We start from the raw sequence: 21,059 nt of genomic DNA on the forward strand, positions 1-21,059 counted from the left end.
GATCAAACTCTATGGGTTTTACTGGCGAATCAGTGTTATAGAAGATGATGGTGTTTCCACGGTAACTACGGAGCCTCTGAACGTCCAAATGGGTCATATCTGATGACCATGAAAAGACGACAAACTGCATTTTACACTTATTATTTACATATACTGATAATATTAGTGGATCAGCAGGTATTAAACACTTTAGATCAGTAGATGCTTTTGGTTGCCGGTTGCTGTTGCTGGGTCTTTACGCGTTAGTCTCCTTTCCTAAAATATAAGGGAGTATCAGGTATTTCATCTACAACCAACCATTGGGTCTTGGATGCAAAATACGTACAGTTGAAGTTTTATTAATGTATCAAAAATGCCGGGTCAGATGTTTTAATTTAAGTTTTATTTACGCAATAGATAGGATATTTTAAAAGCTTGTTTAAACATGCAAAGGGCTACATTCCACAGTGAATCACCAGAATACAGAACTGACATGCACAACAGGCTTTGAATCCCACGTATATATACACATTTACCTGTCTATAGGATAATAACTGTACTTCTAATAGTGGTATGTGAGCTATTCCAATCAGTGACTTACACATTCACATTACACATATTCACATTGCAGAGGTCCCAACTTCAACCTGTTTTAACTTAATTTAATTAAAGCATGTCTCTGTGGTTTTCTTGAGGCTTTACTGGAGCTCATACAGAAGGTCCTGAACATTTGACGCCAGCTCCTGAAAGGTGGGTCTTTCTTCTGCTTTCTGGAGACAAAACAAAGACGTTGTCATCATGGTAAATATCATGGTCATTGTCTGTAGTGTCTCTGTCATTACAAGTGTTTGTGTGCATCCCCTGTTAAATCCCATAACACAACAGATTTCACTTACTTCCAACCAACAACTAGACATAATGCTGTAGACCTTCTCATTGGCCAGCTGGGGGCGGTAGAGGCGCAGACCCCTGGACACCTGATCAACTATTTCCGTATTGTTGAGGCGTTCATATGGAAGACGTCCCAGTGTGTACACCTCCCACATTAGAACCCCTATAAAGTATGCATGTAAATTATAAATGTAGAAAGAGAATAGTGCTTAAATACAACACAATACCTTAAAAAACTACTTTATCAATCCCATTTGAGGCTTTTTGTTTTAAACAGCTTATTGTTCACATGCCCAACATGTTAAAAAACAATCTGTAATGAATAAATATAAGACTTTACCAAACACGGGTTTTGAAATCGTCGCTCAAATTTATAGATTTAATTTCCACACACTGGGCTGCAAATAAAATTCCATTATGAACCAGCTTCTTTACTGTTACTGTATTTGCACTTATCAGAATCAGAATCAGTTTTTTTGCCATTTGCAGAAAAACTGCATTGGAAACAAGTTGTAGGAGCTCAGCATAAAGATACATGAACGACAGTAACAAGGTGAAAGGTAAAAAAAAAAACAATGAAAAATTACATAAATAAGACTAATAAAAAGTTTTCGACTCTATTTAATCTTATATTTTCTACTACTTTCTTCGTTTTTATTCCTTTTGATCTACTTTTAATTGCATGGCATTCATTACGAAGGTGAGAGAGGAATGTTCTTTTACTCTACCGTATGCCCAGATGTCAGACTTGCTGCTGAATTTGCAGTACAGGAGGACCTCTGGAGGCGACCAGCGAACAGGGAACTTTGAACCAGCTGAGCTTGTGTACTCATCATCTAAGACATACCTAAGAGAGCAGGAGTTTAGATCATGGTTAGAGATTAATACTGTTAACTAGCATGTTAACCTGTGGGGATCCCTGAGTTCTAGACGTGGTAGTTTTTATGCTGTTGTGTATTCATGCATGCTGTAACGCTGGGGCGCCGTAAAGAGGGGGTAAACATGACAAATTCAGGGGGCCCAGTGGATGTGGGTTAGAAGTTGTGAAAATTTCGTGTAAGCTCCGGAGTAAAAGAGAGGCACAGGAGTCGGACGCCCAAAGTTAAGTTCCACTTTCAGTTTCATGCCCCTTATGGCGGCACTTAAGGACCACACCCCCAACAAATTTGCAGATACTTTTATTTTTTTTGAAGGGCCCACAATGTTAACCTTTCATGGGGCCCACAATTGCTAGCGGTGCCCTAGCTGTAAGACATTCACCCAGCAGTCACCACCAAAGCATTCTGGGCATAGCAATGTAATTACAAAATTTCTAATATCTCCCAAAATATTGGTCCTATCAACTTGCCGTTTTCACCACTGTCTTCCTTGGCCAAAAATACATAAGTATGCCAAACTGCAGTGGTCAGCTCTTTCCAGATTTTGTGTGATTCCCAAGAAACACACACATACACAGAGGCCACTTGGCTTTCATAATATAGAAAGATACCGAAAACATGAAATCTAGAGCTCACATCAATAGTAAATAAAGTCTAGAATTCGATAATAAGTGTCTGGTAGTGTTTTTTTTTTTTTAAAGTATTTTACCTTGACAATCCAAAATCAGTCACTTTAACAGTTCCGTTGCCATCCACTAAGCAGTTCCTTGCAGCCTGGGAATGAAACAATCGCCTGTTTTTATTCAAGTTTAATCATTAAACAGTCAGAACTATGTCCAGCTTCAACTATACATGATACCGAGATGCAGGATTTGTATTTGTTTAACACCAGAAAGCCTGCCACAGTAGATCTTTGTCTCTCACCAAGTCCCTGTGGATATACTGTTGTGATTCAAGGTAGGCCATGCCCTCAGAGACATCTTTACACATCTCCAGGAGCTGAACGTTTGTTGGGTGCTGCTTCAGACCCTCCTTGAGGTACGTCAGCAGGCAGCCGTTGGACAGAAACTCAGTCACTATATAAATAGGTCTTTGTTTGGTGCACACACCGTATAGCTGGACCAGGTTCTGGTGACAAAGCTTCCTATTTGACCAAATGGGGGAAGAAAGGTCATATATCAAGTTGGTTTTACTCACAGAAGGTATAAAACAAAATCCCAGTAGGGCAAAATAGTTTTATAGAGTCTTAGATAGGCATGGATTACATGAAAAACTTCAGCAAAAGAGCCAATGAAGTAAAATTAAAATCATTTAGTTTGCTTACATCATTATTTTGGCTTCTTCTATAAAATCGTCCTCTGACATGGATCCCTCTTTAATCATCTTTATGGCCACATCATGTTTGCCCTGCCACTTTCCATACTTCACCACTCCAAACTGACCAGTGCCCAGCTCTTTGATGAAGGTCAGATAAAGGGGGTCAATCTCCCACACACCTGAGGAACACAGGAGAAGAGTCAAGAGCATGTAGTCAGTGTTGGGGAAACTACTTTGGAAGCACACACCGGTCTACAAGTAAAATACCTCCAGAATAAAAGTTGGTTTGAGTCACTATAGAAACATTAAGTCAATTAACCCTTTCATGCATGAATTATGAGTACCTTAATCAAGATTTTTTTTTTCCTGAGTGTTTTTATCCCTCTTTAGGCATGAAAAAAAAACACTGATTGATTTTTTTTTTTTTTTTTTAAATCAACCTGTTTTTCATGGAGTTACAAAAATGTCCGCTCAGTACACCATGAATTTTATTCTTGAAGCAAAGAAACATGTATTTAAAACCCAATATCATGAAGTGATATGAAAACAGTGAAATGAAACCATGTTTAATGCAACTAATCTGATGTTTTCCTCACATTTTAACATATTCTAATACTAGTTATTACTTACTTCATGGAGATAATATGCAAAAAATAAATATTAACAACTGATTTCCACTCAAGAACCAATGAAGAACAGCAAAGTTACAATAATGGTATGAATTGCAGTTTATGTGATGATGCATAAGTGTCCACTGTGTTGGTTGATATGGAACTAAAACAACAAAACCCATGAATATACAAGAGTCAAGCTGTAGAATAACTGTCCACTGTAGTGACCACTACGCATGAAAGGGTTAATTAAGTCTTGGGTAACAATGTGAAATTCTGAGAATTAATGAGAAAATGTTTTTTTTCTCAAAAGGAATGTTTGTTTCAGAGCTACCAGATCTACTCGAAACACTCTCTACACATTACAATGCATTCACTTTATAGGTTCTCTCTAGTGGAAGATTGATAAAAGCACTATATAAATGTACATATACCAATATATACATGTGTAATAACACTTTACCATACAGTGAAAACATCAGCTAAACAGCACTTTTGACATTTGTTTTCTAATTCATCTTCTTAAAGTATGTAATATTTAGTATATTTAATCTCTGAGGCAGATAATTTATATATATAAAAAAAAACCTAAAAAAAAAAAAAAAACCAACAACTTCTACTTCTACAACTACTTTGCACTACAATAGCTACAAAAAAGAGAAATATAGCTTTACTGACTAAAGCAGATCAAAAAACTTTATAAAAATTAATCAATAACGAATTCACACACTGCACCTGAGATACAAAATTCACACCCATAAGTCCTTTCAGCTTGTAAAAATGGGCCCGTTGTTTAACCCTCAAAGACCTAAACACTGACCAAAAGCATCTACTGATTGAAAATGTTAAATAACTTTTGAAGCATTAATCCTATCAGCACAGTTAAATAATTCAGGTAAAACACAGTCTCTCATTGTTCAGCAGAGTCAGATATGACCCATTTGGATGTTGAAAGAATCTGTAGTCAATGTGGAAACACTGTCATCAACCAAGCAGAGTGGGGTTAGGGTTAGTGTAAGGGTAGGGTCAGGGGTAGTGTAGGGTTAAGGGTAGGGGTAGGATTAGGATTAGTGTAGGGTCAGGGGTAGTGTAGGGTTAAGGTTAAGGTTAGGATTAAGAGTAGGGATAGGATTAGGGTTAGTGTAGGGTTAGGGTTAGGGTTGAAGGTTACTAGGGTTAGGGTTGAGGTTAACTCAGGACCCTAACCCTATCCCTAACCCTAACCCTAGCCCTAACCCTAACCCTAGCCCTGGGCCCTAACCCTAATCCTTACCCTAACCCCAGCCCTAACCCTAGCCCTAACCCTAACCCTAGCCCTAGCCCTAGCCCTAACCCTAACCCTATCCCTAACCCTGAGCCCTAACCCTAATCCTAACCCTTATCCTAACCCTAGCCCTAGCCCTAACCCTAACCCTATCCCTAACCCTAACCCTGGGCCCTAACCCTAATCCTAACCCTAGCACTAACCCTAACCCTATCCCTAACCCTAACCCTAGCTTTAGCCCTAACCCTAACCCTGGGCCCTAACCTTAATCCTAACCCTAGCCCTAACCCTAGCCCTAACCCTAGCCTTAACCCTAGCCCTAACCCTAACCCAAACACTACCCCTAACCCTAATCCTAACCCTAGCCCTAACCCTCAACCTAACCCTACCCGTAACCCTAGCCTTAATCCTAGCTCTAACCCTAACCCAAACACTACCCCCAACCCCAATCCTAACCCTAACCCTAACCCCTAACCCTTGCCCTAACCCTAGCCCTAACCCAAACCCTACTCCAAACCCTACCCCTAACCTTACACCTAACCCTAACCCTCAACCTAACCCTACCCGTAACCCTAGCCTTACCCCTAGCCTTACCCCTAGCCCTAACCCTAACCCTAACCCAAACACTACCCCTAACCTTAATCCTAACCCTAACCCTAACCCAAACCCTAGCACTAACCCTAACCCTAGCGCTAGCCCTAACCCTAACCCAAGCCCTAACCCTAAACCTAACCCTAAATCTAACCTCTAAGCCCCAAACCCTGACACATATTTACATTGTAAAAACATACAATAAACATAATAATAAACATGTTATAAGTATGTTTATAACCCTAACCTTTGTAATGATGTGTAACATATAATAAAAATGTAATAAACCTGTTATAAACGTGTTATAAACATGAAAAAGTTATTAACGTATTATAAAAGTGTAATAACCATGTTATTAAATTTAACATGTTAAAAACCCTAAACCTTTTAAAAATGTATAACTTATGATAAAAATGTAATAAACATGTTATTAACTTGTTATAAACATGTAATAGTCATATTATTAAATTTAACATGTTAAAAACCCTAACCCTTGTAATAATGTATAACATAAACTAAAAATGTAATAAACATGTTATTAACATGTTATAAACATGTAATAAACATGTTATTAAATTTAACATTTGAACAACCCTAACCCTTGTAATAGTGTATAACATATATATAAAATGTAATAAACATGTTATTAACCCTTAAATACCTTGAAATAATATATTAAACATAATTAACATGTAACAAACATGTAAATTAACACTTACCCTGTAAATAACCCTAAACCTAACCCTAACTCTACCCCTAACCCTACCCCTAAACCTACACCTAATCCTAGCCCTCACCCTAACCCTAAACCTAGCCCTAACCCTAGCCCTACCCCTAACCATAACTCTTATCCCTTTCCCCAACCCTAACCGTAGCCTTATCCCTAGCCCTAACTAAAACCCTGACTCTAACCCTAGCCCTAGCACTAACCCTATTCCTAGCCCTATCCCAATTCCAAACCCTAGCCCTAACCCTAACCCTAGCCCTAACCCTAGCCCTAACCCTGGCCCTAACCCTACCCCTAGCCCTAACCCTAGTTATTAAGAAATGATGCTTTTAAGGCTATTAAGTAGTTAAATTACACAAAAATGTAAGTACCTGAATCATTATTCAGATATGAATGTAGCTGAACAACCAGAAAACAGCTGCAAAATGTTGTATTAAACTGATAAACTACTTGTTAAACATGTTTTTGTCTACTTCCCCAACACTGAATGATGATGATGCATTTTTACATAACCTCACAGGGTTAGTAGTTACCACAGAACCAGAGTAAGCACCTTCAGTTTTAGCGACATCAGATTTAACAGCCGACACAGAATGTGTATCCAGGTTTGAGTCGTACTGATCCTGATAGACTTACCATAGCCCAGTCCGGCTATCGACGGAGGTCGCACCCGGTTAGATACGATGTATTTCAGCCTGCTTACCATACCTAGTCAAAGATAACACCAGAATATTATTATCCATGATATTAACCTTTATATAGAAAATGCTCTTGTTGTGCCTGAGCCACTTCCTGTTTTTCTGTTGCCTTATTAAGTGTATGACAAATCCCAAAGAATGAAAATATGGCAAAACGCTTCATGAGACATGCTTTTACACAGAATATTTGACCTGCTGCGTTGTGTTGGTGGTAGTTGATGAGCTCTGGGATTGTGCTGAAATTATGCTTCTCTGCCAGGTAGAACTGTCCTTGTGAGGTGGTGCAGATGTTATAATGTCTGCAGCTTCCTCCAGTTTCCCTATGGTGAGAAATCAGAGTAAAACGTGTAACTCCATCAGATTACGTCAACAGGTTTTATTCACTGTCACAAATGATAAAGGAAACATCCTCTCAGTGTTTTCCACAGTGTAGTTCAGTCTTCTGATTAAACTCTGTTAGCAGCTTAAGTCTAGGTTTTGCATAAATAATTTACATCTCTTTCCCTCTGTGGTTCACTGTTTCCGCTTTCATTACAAACAGTTCTTCTTTTGATAAATTCACACATGACTGGAGCCTGGATACAGTATGTAAAACTGCACAGTACAGTAATATTTAACACCTCTGAGGTTTCTCACCCGCCGCCCTTGCTGAACAACGACACTGTATACTTCCCAGCTTTGCTTGAGTCCCGTACCAAGAACCCTCCATCTTTGTTCTAAGCAGAAGGAAACAAAACACAGACTAAAATATACATCTGCTCATTTTAGATGACACCCATTCCAGCAACTTATTTTACTGTCTTTCACTGGGGTTACCTCTGTCTTTAACAGGGTTTCTGCCTGGCTGCGGTTTGTATTCTTGCAATACCAGCTGTGAACATAAACAAGAATATTACTTTGTCTGTTTTAATTATTTCAGAAATTAAAAATAAACACATTTAAATGCATGCACAGCTGTATTTGCCCATAAAAAAAGACACATGAATATCACAGCCCATACTTACTCAAACTTTTCTAGCCCCTTTTCTGCTTCCACAACATAATTACTAGGTATATAGCCTTCATTTCTACAAAACAAAACAACAAAACTGCATTAAAACAATGTATGTGTCCACACAGTGTGCATCTAAGTGACAAACTAATAACTTATAAACAAATGCATGATCCTAGTATTTAATCTGCAAGAGTTCTTGTATGTGGACCCTCACCCGTATTTGTCCCGGGCTCTCCACCAGTTAGCATCACACATCTCAAGGATGGTGTACTCTTCGTCCTTCCTCAGCTCCAGGTCCTGGGGCGTCATGGGTGTGTAATTATACTCTGCTGTGACGGTCATGCCTGTGGAGGGGGGGGGCTGCTCTGGTGGCTGAGGAGGCAAAGGTCGACCTGGCTTCTCCTGACCAAAGATTAGTGGACAACGTTCTCAGAAGCAGGCCGCTTAGATAAAGATGTTTTACAGACTGGTCCATGGTTTTCGAATGTTTGCTCTGAGTCTAATCCAAGTTTGACAGATGAAAATAAAAAATAATTTAGCCAAAAAAACAAAAAATGAAACAAGGTTTAGCCTAAAATGTCCCAGCTCTGCCTGCACTTTAACACAGAACTAACCCCTCTGTTGGCACTCAAACAACTGGTGGTACCACGTGACAAAAAGGACGGAAGTATGGTACATAATCAGTGGTTTGTTTGTGGTTCAGTAGTATTGTGAAATGAGAAATGAGAGGAGAAAATAATTTTAGAAATTTCAGTAAGCTGCTGGAAATGTAAAAGGATGAAACTGCCAATTATTCAGTCAAAAGAAACAATCCTGAGCCTAAAGAGTTCCTGGAACATGAGGTGATTATTAGAAGGGAAGGCCAGGGGTTTTGTTTTTGGTTCGGTTTGTTTGTTTGTTAACACTCTAGCAGCAAAACTGGGTAACACTTTACTTGAAGGTCTAGTTTACAATGCATTAAGCGCACATTCATTAGACATTATAATGCATTTATAATGCATTATAAAAGTCATTACAACAGTTTATGATCATGTAAAACAACTTATACCAAGGTTAATAAAGTATTATAAGTGTAGGCATAATGTATTATAAATTCAGCTTTCATTATGTTTTATACCTCCATACCAAAGCAGTGTGAAGGAATTTATTTTTTTAGGTGGGGAACTTTTGTTAGGTTTTGTCACTGGTCCCTATACCCATCTATTTTAGGGATTTCATATTTATTAAAAAAAAAAAAGTATGTGTTTGAATTAACAAAGATTTGGAGCTGACACATTATTTTTTATGTATGTATAAAGCAACATGTAACACTTCTATTTACTGTCTCTGTTCTTTTAATGTTTTGCTTGTTTTTGCAAAATAAAGAGTTATTCGGAACACTTTGATGTATAATTTTTACACTTTACTTAGAGCCAGCAGATACTGCTCATACGTCATCATACTTGTGTTATAATATCATAAAATTGCTAATAACCTTATACAGTGTTGTCACTTTACTAAAAGCTCTCAAAGTCCTCCTGTAACTTATTATTGATGTTTCTAAGGCATTATTCAGTTTCAGAAACTACATGTCAGAGCAGTTCTCTGTGTCTTTATAAGTGGCTAGAGTTATGATGGTTAGAATGTGTATTGTATCCCAGGACCTGAGATTCTTTCTACAAACACTGTTGTCACTTTGGTATGGGTGTATAAAATATAATGAAAGCTGAATTTAGAATACATTATGCCTACACTTATAATACTTTATTAACCTTGGTATAAGTTGTTGTTAATGATCATAAACTGTTGTAATAACTTTTATAATGGATTATAAATGCATTATAATGTCTTATGAATGTGCACTTAATGCATTATAAACTAGACCTTCAAGTAAAGTGTTACCCAAAACTGTTAGTTGAATTCATACCAAATTGGGTTTATAGATTACCAGTGACCCAGAATTGATCTGATTACATTTTGGGAAAAGTAGGTCAAACTTCCAATTTTTTCATGAATTTTTAAACTCTTTTTTTCCCCCATTTACTTATAATGGGCAAAATTTCAAATGTCTATAAAAACATCAATTTTGTTTCAATTTACTTCAAACTTGGCACATATATAGAGGCAATTGATATGCTGATATCAGCAGTACGTGTGAGGGGCGGGGTTTGTTGTGCCTGGCACCACTTATTATTACCTCTGCCAGGAGGTATTATGATCACTTTGCTTTGTGTGCGTGCATGCGTGCATGTTTGTTTGTTAGCAAGATAACTCAGAAAGATATGGACAGATTTTCACGAAATTTTCAGGAAATGTTGATACTGGCACAAGGAAGAAAGGATTAAATTTTGGTGGTGATCAGGGGAGAGGGGGGGCAGATCTGTCTTGGCGGAGGACTGCGCTCTCCGAGTGCTTTTCTTGTTATTCATATGATTAATTCTTGAATAGTGTATCTTGCCCTGTGGTGAACTAGTGACACATCCACAGTATACCAGACCAAGTGGTTTGGAAAATAGATGAATATACTGTATCTAAACTATGACTTGTATCTGTTAAAATTCTTTCTGAAAATCAGTTGTCGGACTAAACTGAACTGAATGGTTAATTAAGTTAGAAAAAGTCTTTATTTACTCTAAATTCACAGCAAATTAGACCAACTTACGACAGGTAAGACTTTGCACAACAAATATCTGAAAGTCTGACTTTGAACTGGATCTAAGTGTCAGGTTTAAAGGTTCAGATAAATCACATGTACGTCCTTGTGTCTCTTCCACCCACTAAACCCTCCCATTACACTGGCCCTGACGTGTTTCTATTGTGTTTATACCTCTGTTGGGGTTGGAGGAAGAGGTTTCCTTGATCCCCTTCGTTGAGATTGTTGAGATGTGAAGCCTATCAAAGACATTATTTGAGTCATGACTGATCAGATTTTGTTACAGGACTCAGTTGTGCAGATTTTAAACCAAACGTAATCTCATTCTCACCGTTCTTACCATCCAGCACCTTGCAGCCCATAGCTTGTTTAACTTCCTGCTGACAGCACAGCCATATCCCATCCACCCAGAAACAAGGATGATACTTCTGCATCAGATCCCTATTAAAACGCACCACTATGCACAAGAGAACACACACACACACACACACACACACACACACACACACACACACACACACACACACATAGGACAGTGTGGGATAACATTTACATTAAATCAACATTTTCATTTGCATAGGCTTCCAACTTCAGCTACTGTTCAGATGGGGTCTAATGCATAAATGAGATACTGTGACTGACAAGACACTTACATTGTAGATATGTATGTAAATTTTTATGCATATCTATACACTCACTTTTTTTCAACTGCTTTATCCACTGAGCCCGAATACTTTCAGTCTTTGCAAAAATGTACAGTGGTCCCTCATCATAAATAATCTGCAAAAAGATGGAGAAAAAAATCAGCTGACAGAAGAAGTAGTTCAGCAGATGCATGTTTTACCTGCTATGTACCAAATATTGTCATTTAGAAACAGGCACCGGGTTAAATGTAGTAACTGCACCTTGTGACAGAAACTCTACAGTCTCTTAAGTGGTATTTTCTGTAAAATACGTCTTTTTTTGTGGTACATTTTGCTGTGATTTACCTTATGTTCAACGGCAACACCTGCAGTGTCACAGTTCATCTGAGTGTGGGAGATGGTTTCACTTCTTTCTTTGGACTTTCACAATTTTGACAACTGAAGGAAGGCATTGTTTTGTCTGCTAATGCCAAGTCTTATATTAGAAACCTTGCTTTGGTGCAGTTTCCATGTTGTTTTTAACAGGAACATTGGTGATCTATTATTAAAGTACAGTTGGCAGGACTGAAAGTAATATGTTGCTTTATATTAGTACAGTATCTAAAAATAACTAGGCTTATGCTATATATTATAAAACACATACTAACCTTGTCACATCATTCATTAATTTTCGCCAAAATAATGTTCTGTTTCATTTAATTCTTTTGTCAGTGGAACCATATTATTCTTTGCAGCTATCTCGAATGAAACAGGTATACATACATTACTAAAAGTAATTAAACTTTAACCCTTAAAGACCCTTTTTTCGTGGCAACTTTTGGATATTTTTTTTCTCAACATTTAACTCTCCTACAAAGTTTATCACTATGTGTTATATTATTAACGTCTGCATTTTCAAATCTCAGGGAATATATATATATATATTTTTTTCCCCCTATATTCAACCCATAAAGACTCTGTGCTACTTCTATGTCAGTTCCCAAATTAATTTTTCTCTCTATTTAACCTGTCTTAAGTGATTATCGCCCTTTTTATTATAATATTATCCTCTGTATTTTGCATTTTTTCAGTCAAACTCAGGTATTTTCCATTATTTAATTTGCTAATCATGTAAATGTTTATAAAAGCCCAGATTAAATTTGAAGTTTATTTTATCAAAAACTGAGAAAACTGAGGGAAAAGTGACTTTTTCAACGAAGATATGAATAACTGAGCATAAAACAAGTGTGTCCATTCACTGTCATTGATCCAACTCCAATTCTTCTTTATCACAGGTCTGTCCATGACCTTCATGTGACCTTTTCCAAAAAGTGTGTCTCTGTTAAATAAATAATTAGTTAAATATCTACCTGGAATGCATACATGCGCTCCTGTGGTGCATTGGGCTCTGGCTGGACCGTTTCTACACACTTGATCTTCTCAAGGTCAACAGATCCCCTCAAGCCTTTTCGCTTCTGCTTGACACATGAGGAAACAGATACGTTTGGATTAAACTGATAAATGTAGCTGCACTGTTCTGCATCAGTGGAGTCCGACATGTTGCATGTGATGAGTTAAAAAAAACAAACAAAACAAAACAAAAGATTAATTTGTTTCACATTTTGATAGAAATGTTCTGTTGGTCATAATACCTACCCCTTTGTCAGAATCAAAATCATAGTAGGCTATTTTTTCTTGGGTGAGGATAAACAATCTCTCCTTGTAGTTTAACGGGGAAGTTTTCCTCTTCTGCTGCGATCGTTTTATGAAGATTTCTTCAAGAATATTGTCAGACATGATTCAGTCAGGATTCTTCTATACAGGGACAGAATGTAATGAACACTTACTGCAGCTGTTTCACACCTCGACTCAGGCAGTAGTTTGTTTGTTTTTTTACTGAATGCTGTGACTGACTCATCCACTGATCCACTGGAATGATAACTTGTTTTTGTTGAATTTCACACTAAAACGTTCAGTGGTTTTATTTGCTCTGAAAGTCTTAAATCTTGTTAAACTGAATTTCATACGTACACAGTCTACGTCGATACAGGGCAATGTCAGTGCAGCAGGAGAGAGGACAGATCTGCAGAGAGATGAAGAGACATGCAACATGAGAGCGAACACGTATCAGTGTGTGATTAGCTGTAGTTTGCATAAGCCCTGCTTTTCATGCCAGCAACATCCACATCTGTTTCCTTCAGCTGCTGTATCCTGGTCATCACCGCAGCAGCACGGTCACCCAAATAAAGGCTTGTAAAGTGGGAAACTCAGAGATGAATTTGGATAGAGGTGTAAATTTCATATCTATGTAATCTTCATGTGTGGATTATGATTACACTCTGTATTCATTTTTTTCATGTTCAGTTACACAGGATATAACTCAGTCATTAGAACATTTCTCACAAGTTTTGGGTAATGAGGGTGGTAGAGGCTAACTTTACACCCACAAAACAAACACACCCATTTCCATTTTGTAATCTTTTTTTTGTGGTAAACTAGAATCTATAATATAGTAAACCAATTAGTAGTGCAGCAACCTGCCTGCAAATATATGACTGAAATTTGTACAAATAAAACTATATAAAACAGTACTTATAATTAAAAAATAAAGCTGTATTCGAAATCTCTCTGACGGGACATTTTAGAGACAATTTGACAGATTAGCGTTGCTAAATGACCCACATTTTTTTCATTTAAATTCATTTTTGCTTTAGTTGGACCATAAGGGATTATCCAAAACAAGGAGCTACTTTATATTGAAATAAATATTGGAATGGCAATCAGTTAAACTTCACTCTCTGACAGGACATTACTGTGTTTTGACCCATTTACAGTCACAGAAAAAATGATTAGACCATCAAAAGTCATCAAAGTACTAACTCCTGTGTGTACCATGTGACTAAAACAGATAGAAAAGAAAACACGGAATGCCTAAAAGCACTGTTTTTGTCAGTACAGTGCCATAGTTACTGATCTAAGAACTGAAGTGATTTGGGTTATTATCAAGAAAACATGGAAAATGGCTAGATATCAGCTCTGAAATTAAACTCTTATGAGCTATTTTTGTTGTTATCATTATATTTGTCCAAACAAATGTACCTTTAGTTGTACCAGGCATTAAAATGAACAAGAAATTGAAGAAAACAAGGGTGGTCTAATAATTTTTTTCCCCGATTGTGTTCTCTTAAGTCATGGGTCTCAGTCATTTAGAAACAAAAAACATCTAAAAACATCACCTTCAGGCTTACTCTGCCTTTCTCAGACACGTTTTCACATATGCACAGTTATATTTAACCCGCATTTATCAGATATTTTTAGTTTATGTGTTGTTTTAACACTGGTGAATAAATGAATTTCTCCTCCAAGTACATGATTTCTGGATAACTGGAAAACTCTAACATATATACATATATATACATTTTCCCTCAAAACTGCAACTGGATTTCTTTAAACGTATGATCTCAAACTTAATATATGGTGTTTTCTGTTTTTCAGACAAAAGTAATTTATAGGAAAGATGAAACTGCAAGAAACAGGTGATTTCATAGGAAGTGAAAAAATAGAAATTAATATGAAAAGATTTTCCAGTGACGGGCCAGTGTGTACGATTATCAAATACGACGAAACAGACAAATAACTCAGCTTTGGTTCTTGATGACTGATGCGTATCCTAAAACCGCAACTACAAAAAGTACAATTTACAGACATATTTCCAAACAAATACTCTGATTTACTGTGTAACAATACTTTGCATATAAATGTAAGTGAACTATGAAATAAAAGCACAGTTGTAGGAAGTTAGAGCATCGTATCACTCGGTCAAACATGGATAATCAGATGTTTAAACTCACCCTTCACACACAGCTGAATGCTCATTGTTAGTCTCTGTCAGATGTGTTTGCCCTTCAGCCTAGCCTATTTTCAGCTTGTGAGCACTTCCTTCTATCATCTGAACTGTAACTGTAGCACTACCAGAAGCCTCTGACTCTCTCTGTTAACCAGGAGGGTGACATTTCTTCACACCAAAGTGGCGGTACCTACTGGTTTTGTTTGCACTGTCATGTACAGACAGTAGTGTTCCCTATTCTATGAAACATTCTTTTACTCATTTCTCATTCGTCCCCATCTGATGTTTTTTCATATCACTAACTTGAACAGAGGTCGGTGAACTCTGTTAAAGACAGTCAACACACTGGTAAACCACCCCCTGTCTACCTCTCAGTGATAAGTGGAACTAGGTATCTGAAACTCTACGTCCATATTTCACTGCATCATGGCTACCAGAGGGAGAATTCTTTGTGTTTTTTGAAGGGAGGTGACTCAGGGTGGCTGACACAGACAAACTCATAGGGAAGTTGCATCAGTGTTGTACTGCAATATGAAGAGAGAAGAAACCCAGTGCACTGCAGCCCTTCAACCTGACAGTACCTTTTTTATGTGACAAATATAGTTCAGCGTGCATGTTTAAAATGCACATACTCTGTTTTCTGTATTCGTGTATGTTCTGAAGAGATCACCTGTTTCTGCAAAGCACAACAGCACTTTAACTCTTCATCACTTTCAAGGGCTCAGTGTTTCAGCACTTCTTGAGTTGTGAAAGTCTCCACACTTTTTCTCTTCATGTCAATATCTGTGTTTAAAACTGGTCTTGAAAATGCAATTTGTTGCGACTTTTCAGGTGACAACAATTAGTCAAAGTGCATCTAATTTCAAGACAACATACATTTAAAGTATTTTAGCCCATGCACACTTTAGCTGTCTGACAATCAGAAAATATGATGAGCTATCTGCCTATATATGCATTATATACAAAAAAAAGGGGTATTAGCTGTAAAATCTTCTAATTTATGCTTGAACATAAGAGTTTATTTAGTTGCTTTACGTCCCCTATGTATGACAAAGCAAACAGAACCTTATCATTAATTATTTAGTTTAACAGGAACCTGTCTAGATGCTCTCTTTCCTGACGTTTCCTGACAGATAAGTGTGTGGTAGAGATGTATGAAAGAGGGGTAGTGAGAGAAAAAGGGAGAGCAAGACTTCAGAGTTAAATCTACCCACAAAAACACCTCCCACAAACGCACAGACCCATTTAACTACACCACATCGACATGGCACTGTGGTCTTCAGTGTCAGTAATTTATCTGAATATACAAATTAGCATCTAAGATCTCCTGTCAAGTGAAGTTTTACAAAATGTGATATTTTGCTTGCGTACAAAAGGGTTTACTTCAAGTGAAACATCTGCTAAATATCAATTGTAAAGATGCTGACCACATGACAGTATCTGATTACCACATATAGCTAAACAACTTTATTTCAAGTTGCCACAAAGCTTAAAAAAAAAAAAAAAAAAAAAAAAAAATGCAACATGTTCTCACACAACTCAGTACACCACAAAACATCACAAGATTGCATTCTTACAAATAACACCACTATGATTTAGTCGTATTTTTGTAGTTATGACCCTCTTAATTTAAGACGTGCATACATATTGGATAATTATGGGTTTGTGCCCCCAGTCTGTCAAAGTAAATCCAGTTATCATCAGTTGCTCACTAAACAAATGTTGACAAGTGAAGAGCCTTGTTACTTACCTAGACCCCCTCCCCAAAATGTGACAGAGCAGACTACAGATGCTGAACTTTGGAGCAGTAGTATGAACCTTTGCCTCAGTAGCTTGCCTTTCATAAAATGTGAGTTAATCTGTGATGCAAGAGGGTAAAACCCACCCACAGAGAGGAATCGACTCCGCTTACTTCCCCTTTTTCTTCCTGCTCATTTTCATATCAGCCTTCTGGACAGTTTTGGTGATAAATGGAAGCAGGCTAAACATTAACACAGTCCTTTATTGTATCATTAAATTGAGCTGGAAATTTTAGCTTGCTTTATGTGCAAGTTGCTTAATCCATTTTCTTCAGTTTGTTTTATTCTATTAAACTAGTGTCCTCTACATGTGCACATTCTGTAGAAATTAAGATCATAGTAATGTGAAGAGTTTATATAGAAGGCAAGTAGATCTCTTCTGTGGGGAGGATGTTTCACCTCTCATTCAAGTGGCTTCCTCTGTCAAAGCCTGAGAACCAAAAAACAAGAACCTTTTGTTTTTGTTTTTGTTTTTTTGTTTTGTTTTTTAGGAATAATATCTTCTAAATTTACTAGATAGCATGCTAAATTTAAAAGAAAAAAAGTAATAAGAGTCAAACTTCTTACATGTATGCCACTAAATGTTTCAGTTTTGGTTGTAGGTGTAGTTCTCCTGACACGCCACGCCGCTAGGGGGCGCTGTCACACTCCGCGGCCTGTTCACCACTGAGGTCCGACTTAAGAAGTGCTTCCGCCTTCTTCCTTCCTCTTTTCCTCTGCATCGGGTCGCAACCATGGTACGAAATAATTACACCAATACACTTTAAAGAATCAATCTCAATCTTACCAACTAAAGCTTAGTTGCTGCGATGTATTTATATATTTGTATGGCCAGTCATTTGATAAACACATAGATGATATTATTGGACGACTATTGTTGTATTTATGTTGTTATATTGCATTTTGAAAATTCCCCGGTATGTTCATCTAGTAGTGCTAACGTTAGCCATGGGTGAACACTACCTGGCTTTATTTGGAGCATTACTAAGTTAAAATTCTTTCCAGTTGATGTTCTGGCAGTAAACAGTGTATCCATACACAACCACTAGAGTCCATATGAGTATGTCGCACCGTAATAACGAAAAAATGATATAGGCTAGCTTAGTGCTAATGTAGCATGCTAACATGTCAACCCGAGTTTTACAATCTCAGATCGGTGCGTTTATTAAAGTGACAACATGGCATGACCTGAATGGCGTTTGGCTATAATTAAAATAGTTTAATTACGTCTCAGCTGTTAATGCATGACTAGATGTCATCAGAAAGTCTCTGCGTTCTAGTGTTAGCTAGGCTGTAGGATCGCTTTCCAAATGGCAAAAGAGGTTTTAGTACATTTCCTTTGTTTGATGAAATTGTAGCTCACGGTGAGTTGTCTTTGTACAGGTGAACGTCCCGAAGACCCGCAGGACCTACTGCAAGAAGTGCAAGAAGCACCAGCCTCACAAAGTTACCCAGTACAAGAAGGGAAAGGATTCCCTCTATGCACAGGGTGAGCAGGCACTGGCAAGAGTATTCCATGTGAAACACTGATGAATGAATGTTAGTAATTAATACATAAATGTTTTGCAGGTAAGAGGAGATACGACCGTAAGCAGAGTGGGTACGGTGGTCAGACGAAGCCAATTTTCCGAAAAAAGGCAAGTGCAGATGTTTTTTTCCATCTTTGAGCGTCTGAAAATCAAGGATGTAAATTAGCCTTTACACTGTAAGCCCGGATAAGTAGAGTTTACTCAAAATTTTAGGCAAGTGATTGCACTTAAATGATTTGAGTAATGATCGACTAATCAGTTGGTTTAAGTAGGTTCAACTTTAATGCTAAAAGTATTGAACTTAAACTATTAAGTAGAAAATCCTAAAAGACAAGTTATTCGTTCTTTAAATCTGTTGTAAAATCAACCCCACTATCCAACCATTCAACTCAGCATTTTAGGTTGCACTGACTAATTTTCTCAATCGCAGCCAGATTAATTTATCATTGATTAAACAACTTTTTTTTTAAGATAATCAAACTCAAAATCCTATTCCTGACTAAAATAGTTATGAAATTATTCAACGTTATATATTGCAGCATGACTGGAAGTTAGCTCAATGTTATTTACAGTACAGGAAGTGCTTTTAATTTGTCAAGACATTAAGATTTCCATTGTACAGTAATAGTCTGAGATGAACAGGAAAGCTGTTGTTCTTCCTCTGGCTCTGACTCATGGTGCAGCTGTACAAAAATACAAACACAAAAAGGCCAATAAACACTGCCATACACACATTACATCCAAATTAACATTAACACCACAACCCCGCTGAACCCCTGCGCATAAAAATAACACATTTTCAACAACATGCCCAATACCCACAATGCAATGTGAAGATAAAAAGGTGTGGTCATGACTAAAATTTAGTGATTTAATTCCATTCAACTTAAACTTTTTTGTACTTTCAACTATGTTTACAAATTAGTAGAATATACTTAACATTTTATAGTAACATCATAAAACTTAAATCATTTAAATGCATTGTAATTAAAGCATTTTAGTAAATACAGATTCTGGGCTTACAGTGTTGTAGTCTATTAATTCAAGGTTGAAATTTTCTATAATGCAAGCTTAGTTGATCCATATCTGACTTAAACAGGATGTACGTAAACATTTTTCATGTTGCATAGGCCTACCATAAATGATTCTATTATTTTTTTATGTAAATGTTCAATTTTACTCTTTCTAATTATATCAATAGTGTATCTGAATGGGATCTCACTACTGTATTTGTATGAACTGTGATTTGTCCATATGTGGAGCTTAGAGATTTAGTTCCCTTGAAAAACATTCAATAACTCTGGAAACCTGATAGAGTTAATGAATTATTTAAAAGTAAGTAAGCTAAATGTTAATTTTTCACCCTGCAGGCTAAGACAACAAAGAAGATTGTCTTGAGGCTGGAGTGCGTGGAGCCCAACTGCAGATCCAAGAGAATGCTGGCCATCAAACGATGCAAGCACTTTGAGTTGGGTGGTGACAAGAAGAGAAAGGTAAGACATGCATTATAACTTTTATGCATCTCATCTGCATACTGAATTAATAGGTGGCCACAGTTTTTGATTTCAGTAGTTTTTATATCTATTATTGTGCTGGTACATTCACTGAAACCATGTCCCAGTAGTACTGGTCAAGCATTTACTTACATTATTGTCAGCCAGTATTTTAATTGGTGACCAGACAATAATGATGAAATGAGGATGCTAAAAAGTACAAATATTGGGTGATTTTTCTCAGAATATGGTGGACATAATTATGATTACCTCAGCAAAAATATTCAGAAACTGTCAGATTAATAAGGGCATTGTTTTCCTCTTATACAGATGTTTTTAACTGTTATTTGGTGAACAGTTATTTGCTAAATGTGGTCTGCTGTCTGACAGATACTCCACTGAGGGTTTTTTTTTTGTTTGGTAGGACGAGCATGAGAGCAGAGGTGTGAAAATTTGGTTCAGTGGTTGCTTACTGTTCAACTGTAACATGAGAAAATGTCGCGTCAGCCATCATAAACTTGTCTGCAGCGCTTTGTTATAGCATCCTATTTGTATGAAACAATAAGCTTTATAAGCACCATAATATTGGAGGAAATTCAAGACCCATTTCAGACCAACTACCCAGACCTGTAAAAGGCCTGAAAAAAATCTGACCCATTTCATTTAATATGGGAATAAGGAACATAATTATGACCTAGTAGTCCATTTGCTGTGTTTTACATAATTTATGTTGAGCATAAAAGTTGCCCAAGTGTTTTCATACTGGGATACAGACATGATAGGAAACCTGCTTATTGTAAGACCAGAAAATATGAATGAAACCTGTTGAAGTCATCTTGATATAAATCTGTTTGAGCTTTGTTTTAATATTCTTTTCCTCTGTTCTTTTACAGGGTGTGGTCATTCAGTTCTAAACTGTGGTTTAGTCTCCTGGATGAAATTGTCACTATTTTCAATAAATCTGTAAAACATACTCTGGAGGTGTGGTCTTTTACTGTTTTCTGTTATACTTGTGGTTATAAAAAAAAATCACATTTAATTGTCAAATTGTCCAGGCCTGGCAAATTTCTAGTAAACAGAGGTGGTGGATATGCTTGATTCACATCAGATTGGAAGATCTGGAATTCTGAGAAAAAGACAAACGTATCCTGTGCCTGCTTTCTTCTCTAAGACTCTACCCTGAGGA

At 37.1% G+C, this 21,059-nt stretch overlaps 2 protein-coding genes across 4 annotated transcripts; one reads left to right on the forward strand and one right to left on the reverse strand.

Annotated features, from left to right (window-relative positions):
* Positions 1 to 206: 206 nt before the first annotated feature.
* On the reverse strand, positions 207 to 16,891 carry btk (Bruton agammaglobulinemia tyrosine kinase). 3 transcript variants are annotated; one of them, XM_030145805.1, is made up of 19 exons: positions 16,803 to 16,891; positions 13,237 to 13,288; positions 12,862 to 13,020; positions 12,576 to 12,680; positions 11,281 to 11,362; positions 10,923 to 11,039; positions 10,757 to 10,821; positions 8,165 to 8,352; positions 7,961 to 8,023; positions 7,773 to 7,827; positions 7,593 to 7,672; positions 7,149 to 7,276; positions 6,895 to 6,966; positions 3,073 to 3,244; positions 2,673 to 2,892; positions 2,458 to 2,522; positions 1,599 to 1,717; positions 876 to 1,033; positions 207 to 749 (listed from the first exon to the last, which is right to left on the reverse strand). In XM_030145805.1, exons 3-19 carry the CDS (start codon positions 13,000 to 13,002, stop codon positions 678 to 680), a joined length of 1,902 nt encoding a protein of 633 aa, XP_030001665.1. In that variant the 5' UTR covers positions 13,003 to 13,020; positions 13,237 to 13,288; positions 16,803 to 16,891; the 3' UTR covers positions 207 to 677. The 3 variants fall into 3 exon arrangements, with proteins under 3 accessions (XP_030001665.1, XP_030001663.1, XP_030001664.1); XM_030145803.1 differs by having other exon boundaries at positions 209 to 749; positions 10,914 to 11,039; XM_030145804.1 differs by lacking the exon at positions 16,803 to 16,891 and adding an exon at positions 15,057 to 15,119 and having other exon boundaries at positions 209 to 749; positions 10,914 to 11,039.
* rpl36a (ribosomal protein L36A) lies at positions 1,798 to 20,846 on the forward strand. Its single transcript, XM_030145807.1, has 6 exons — positions 1,798 to 1,805; positions 17,538 to 17,588; positions 18,235 to 18,340; positions 18,421 to 18,488; positions 19,751 to 19,873; positions 20,767 to 20,846. Exons 2-6 carry the CDS (start codon positions 17,586 to 17,588, stop codon positions 20,785 to 20,787), a joined length of 321 nt encoding a protein of 106 aa, XP_030001667.1. The 5' UTR covers positions 1,798 to 1,805; positions 17,538 to 17,585; the 3' UTR covers positions 20,788 to 20,846.
* The last annotated feature ends 213 nt before the right edge of the window (positions 20,847 to 21,059 follow it).

Source organism: Sphaeramia orbicularis, chromosome 10 (genome assembly GCF_902148855.1).
Source record: "Sphaeramia orbicularis chromosome 10, fSphaOr1.1, whole genome shotgun sequence".
Taxonomy (NCBI): domain Eukaryota; kingdom Metazoa; phylum Chordata; class Actinopteri; order Kurtiformes; family Apogonidae; genus Sphaeramia; species Sphaeramia orbicularis.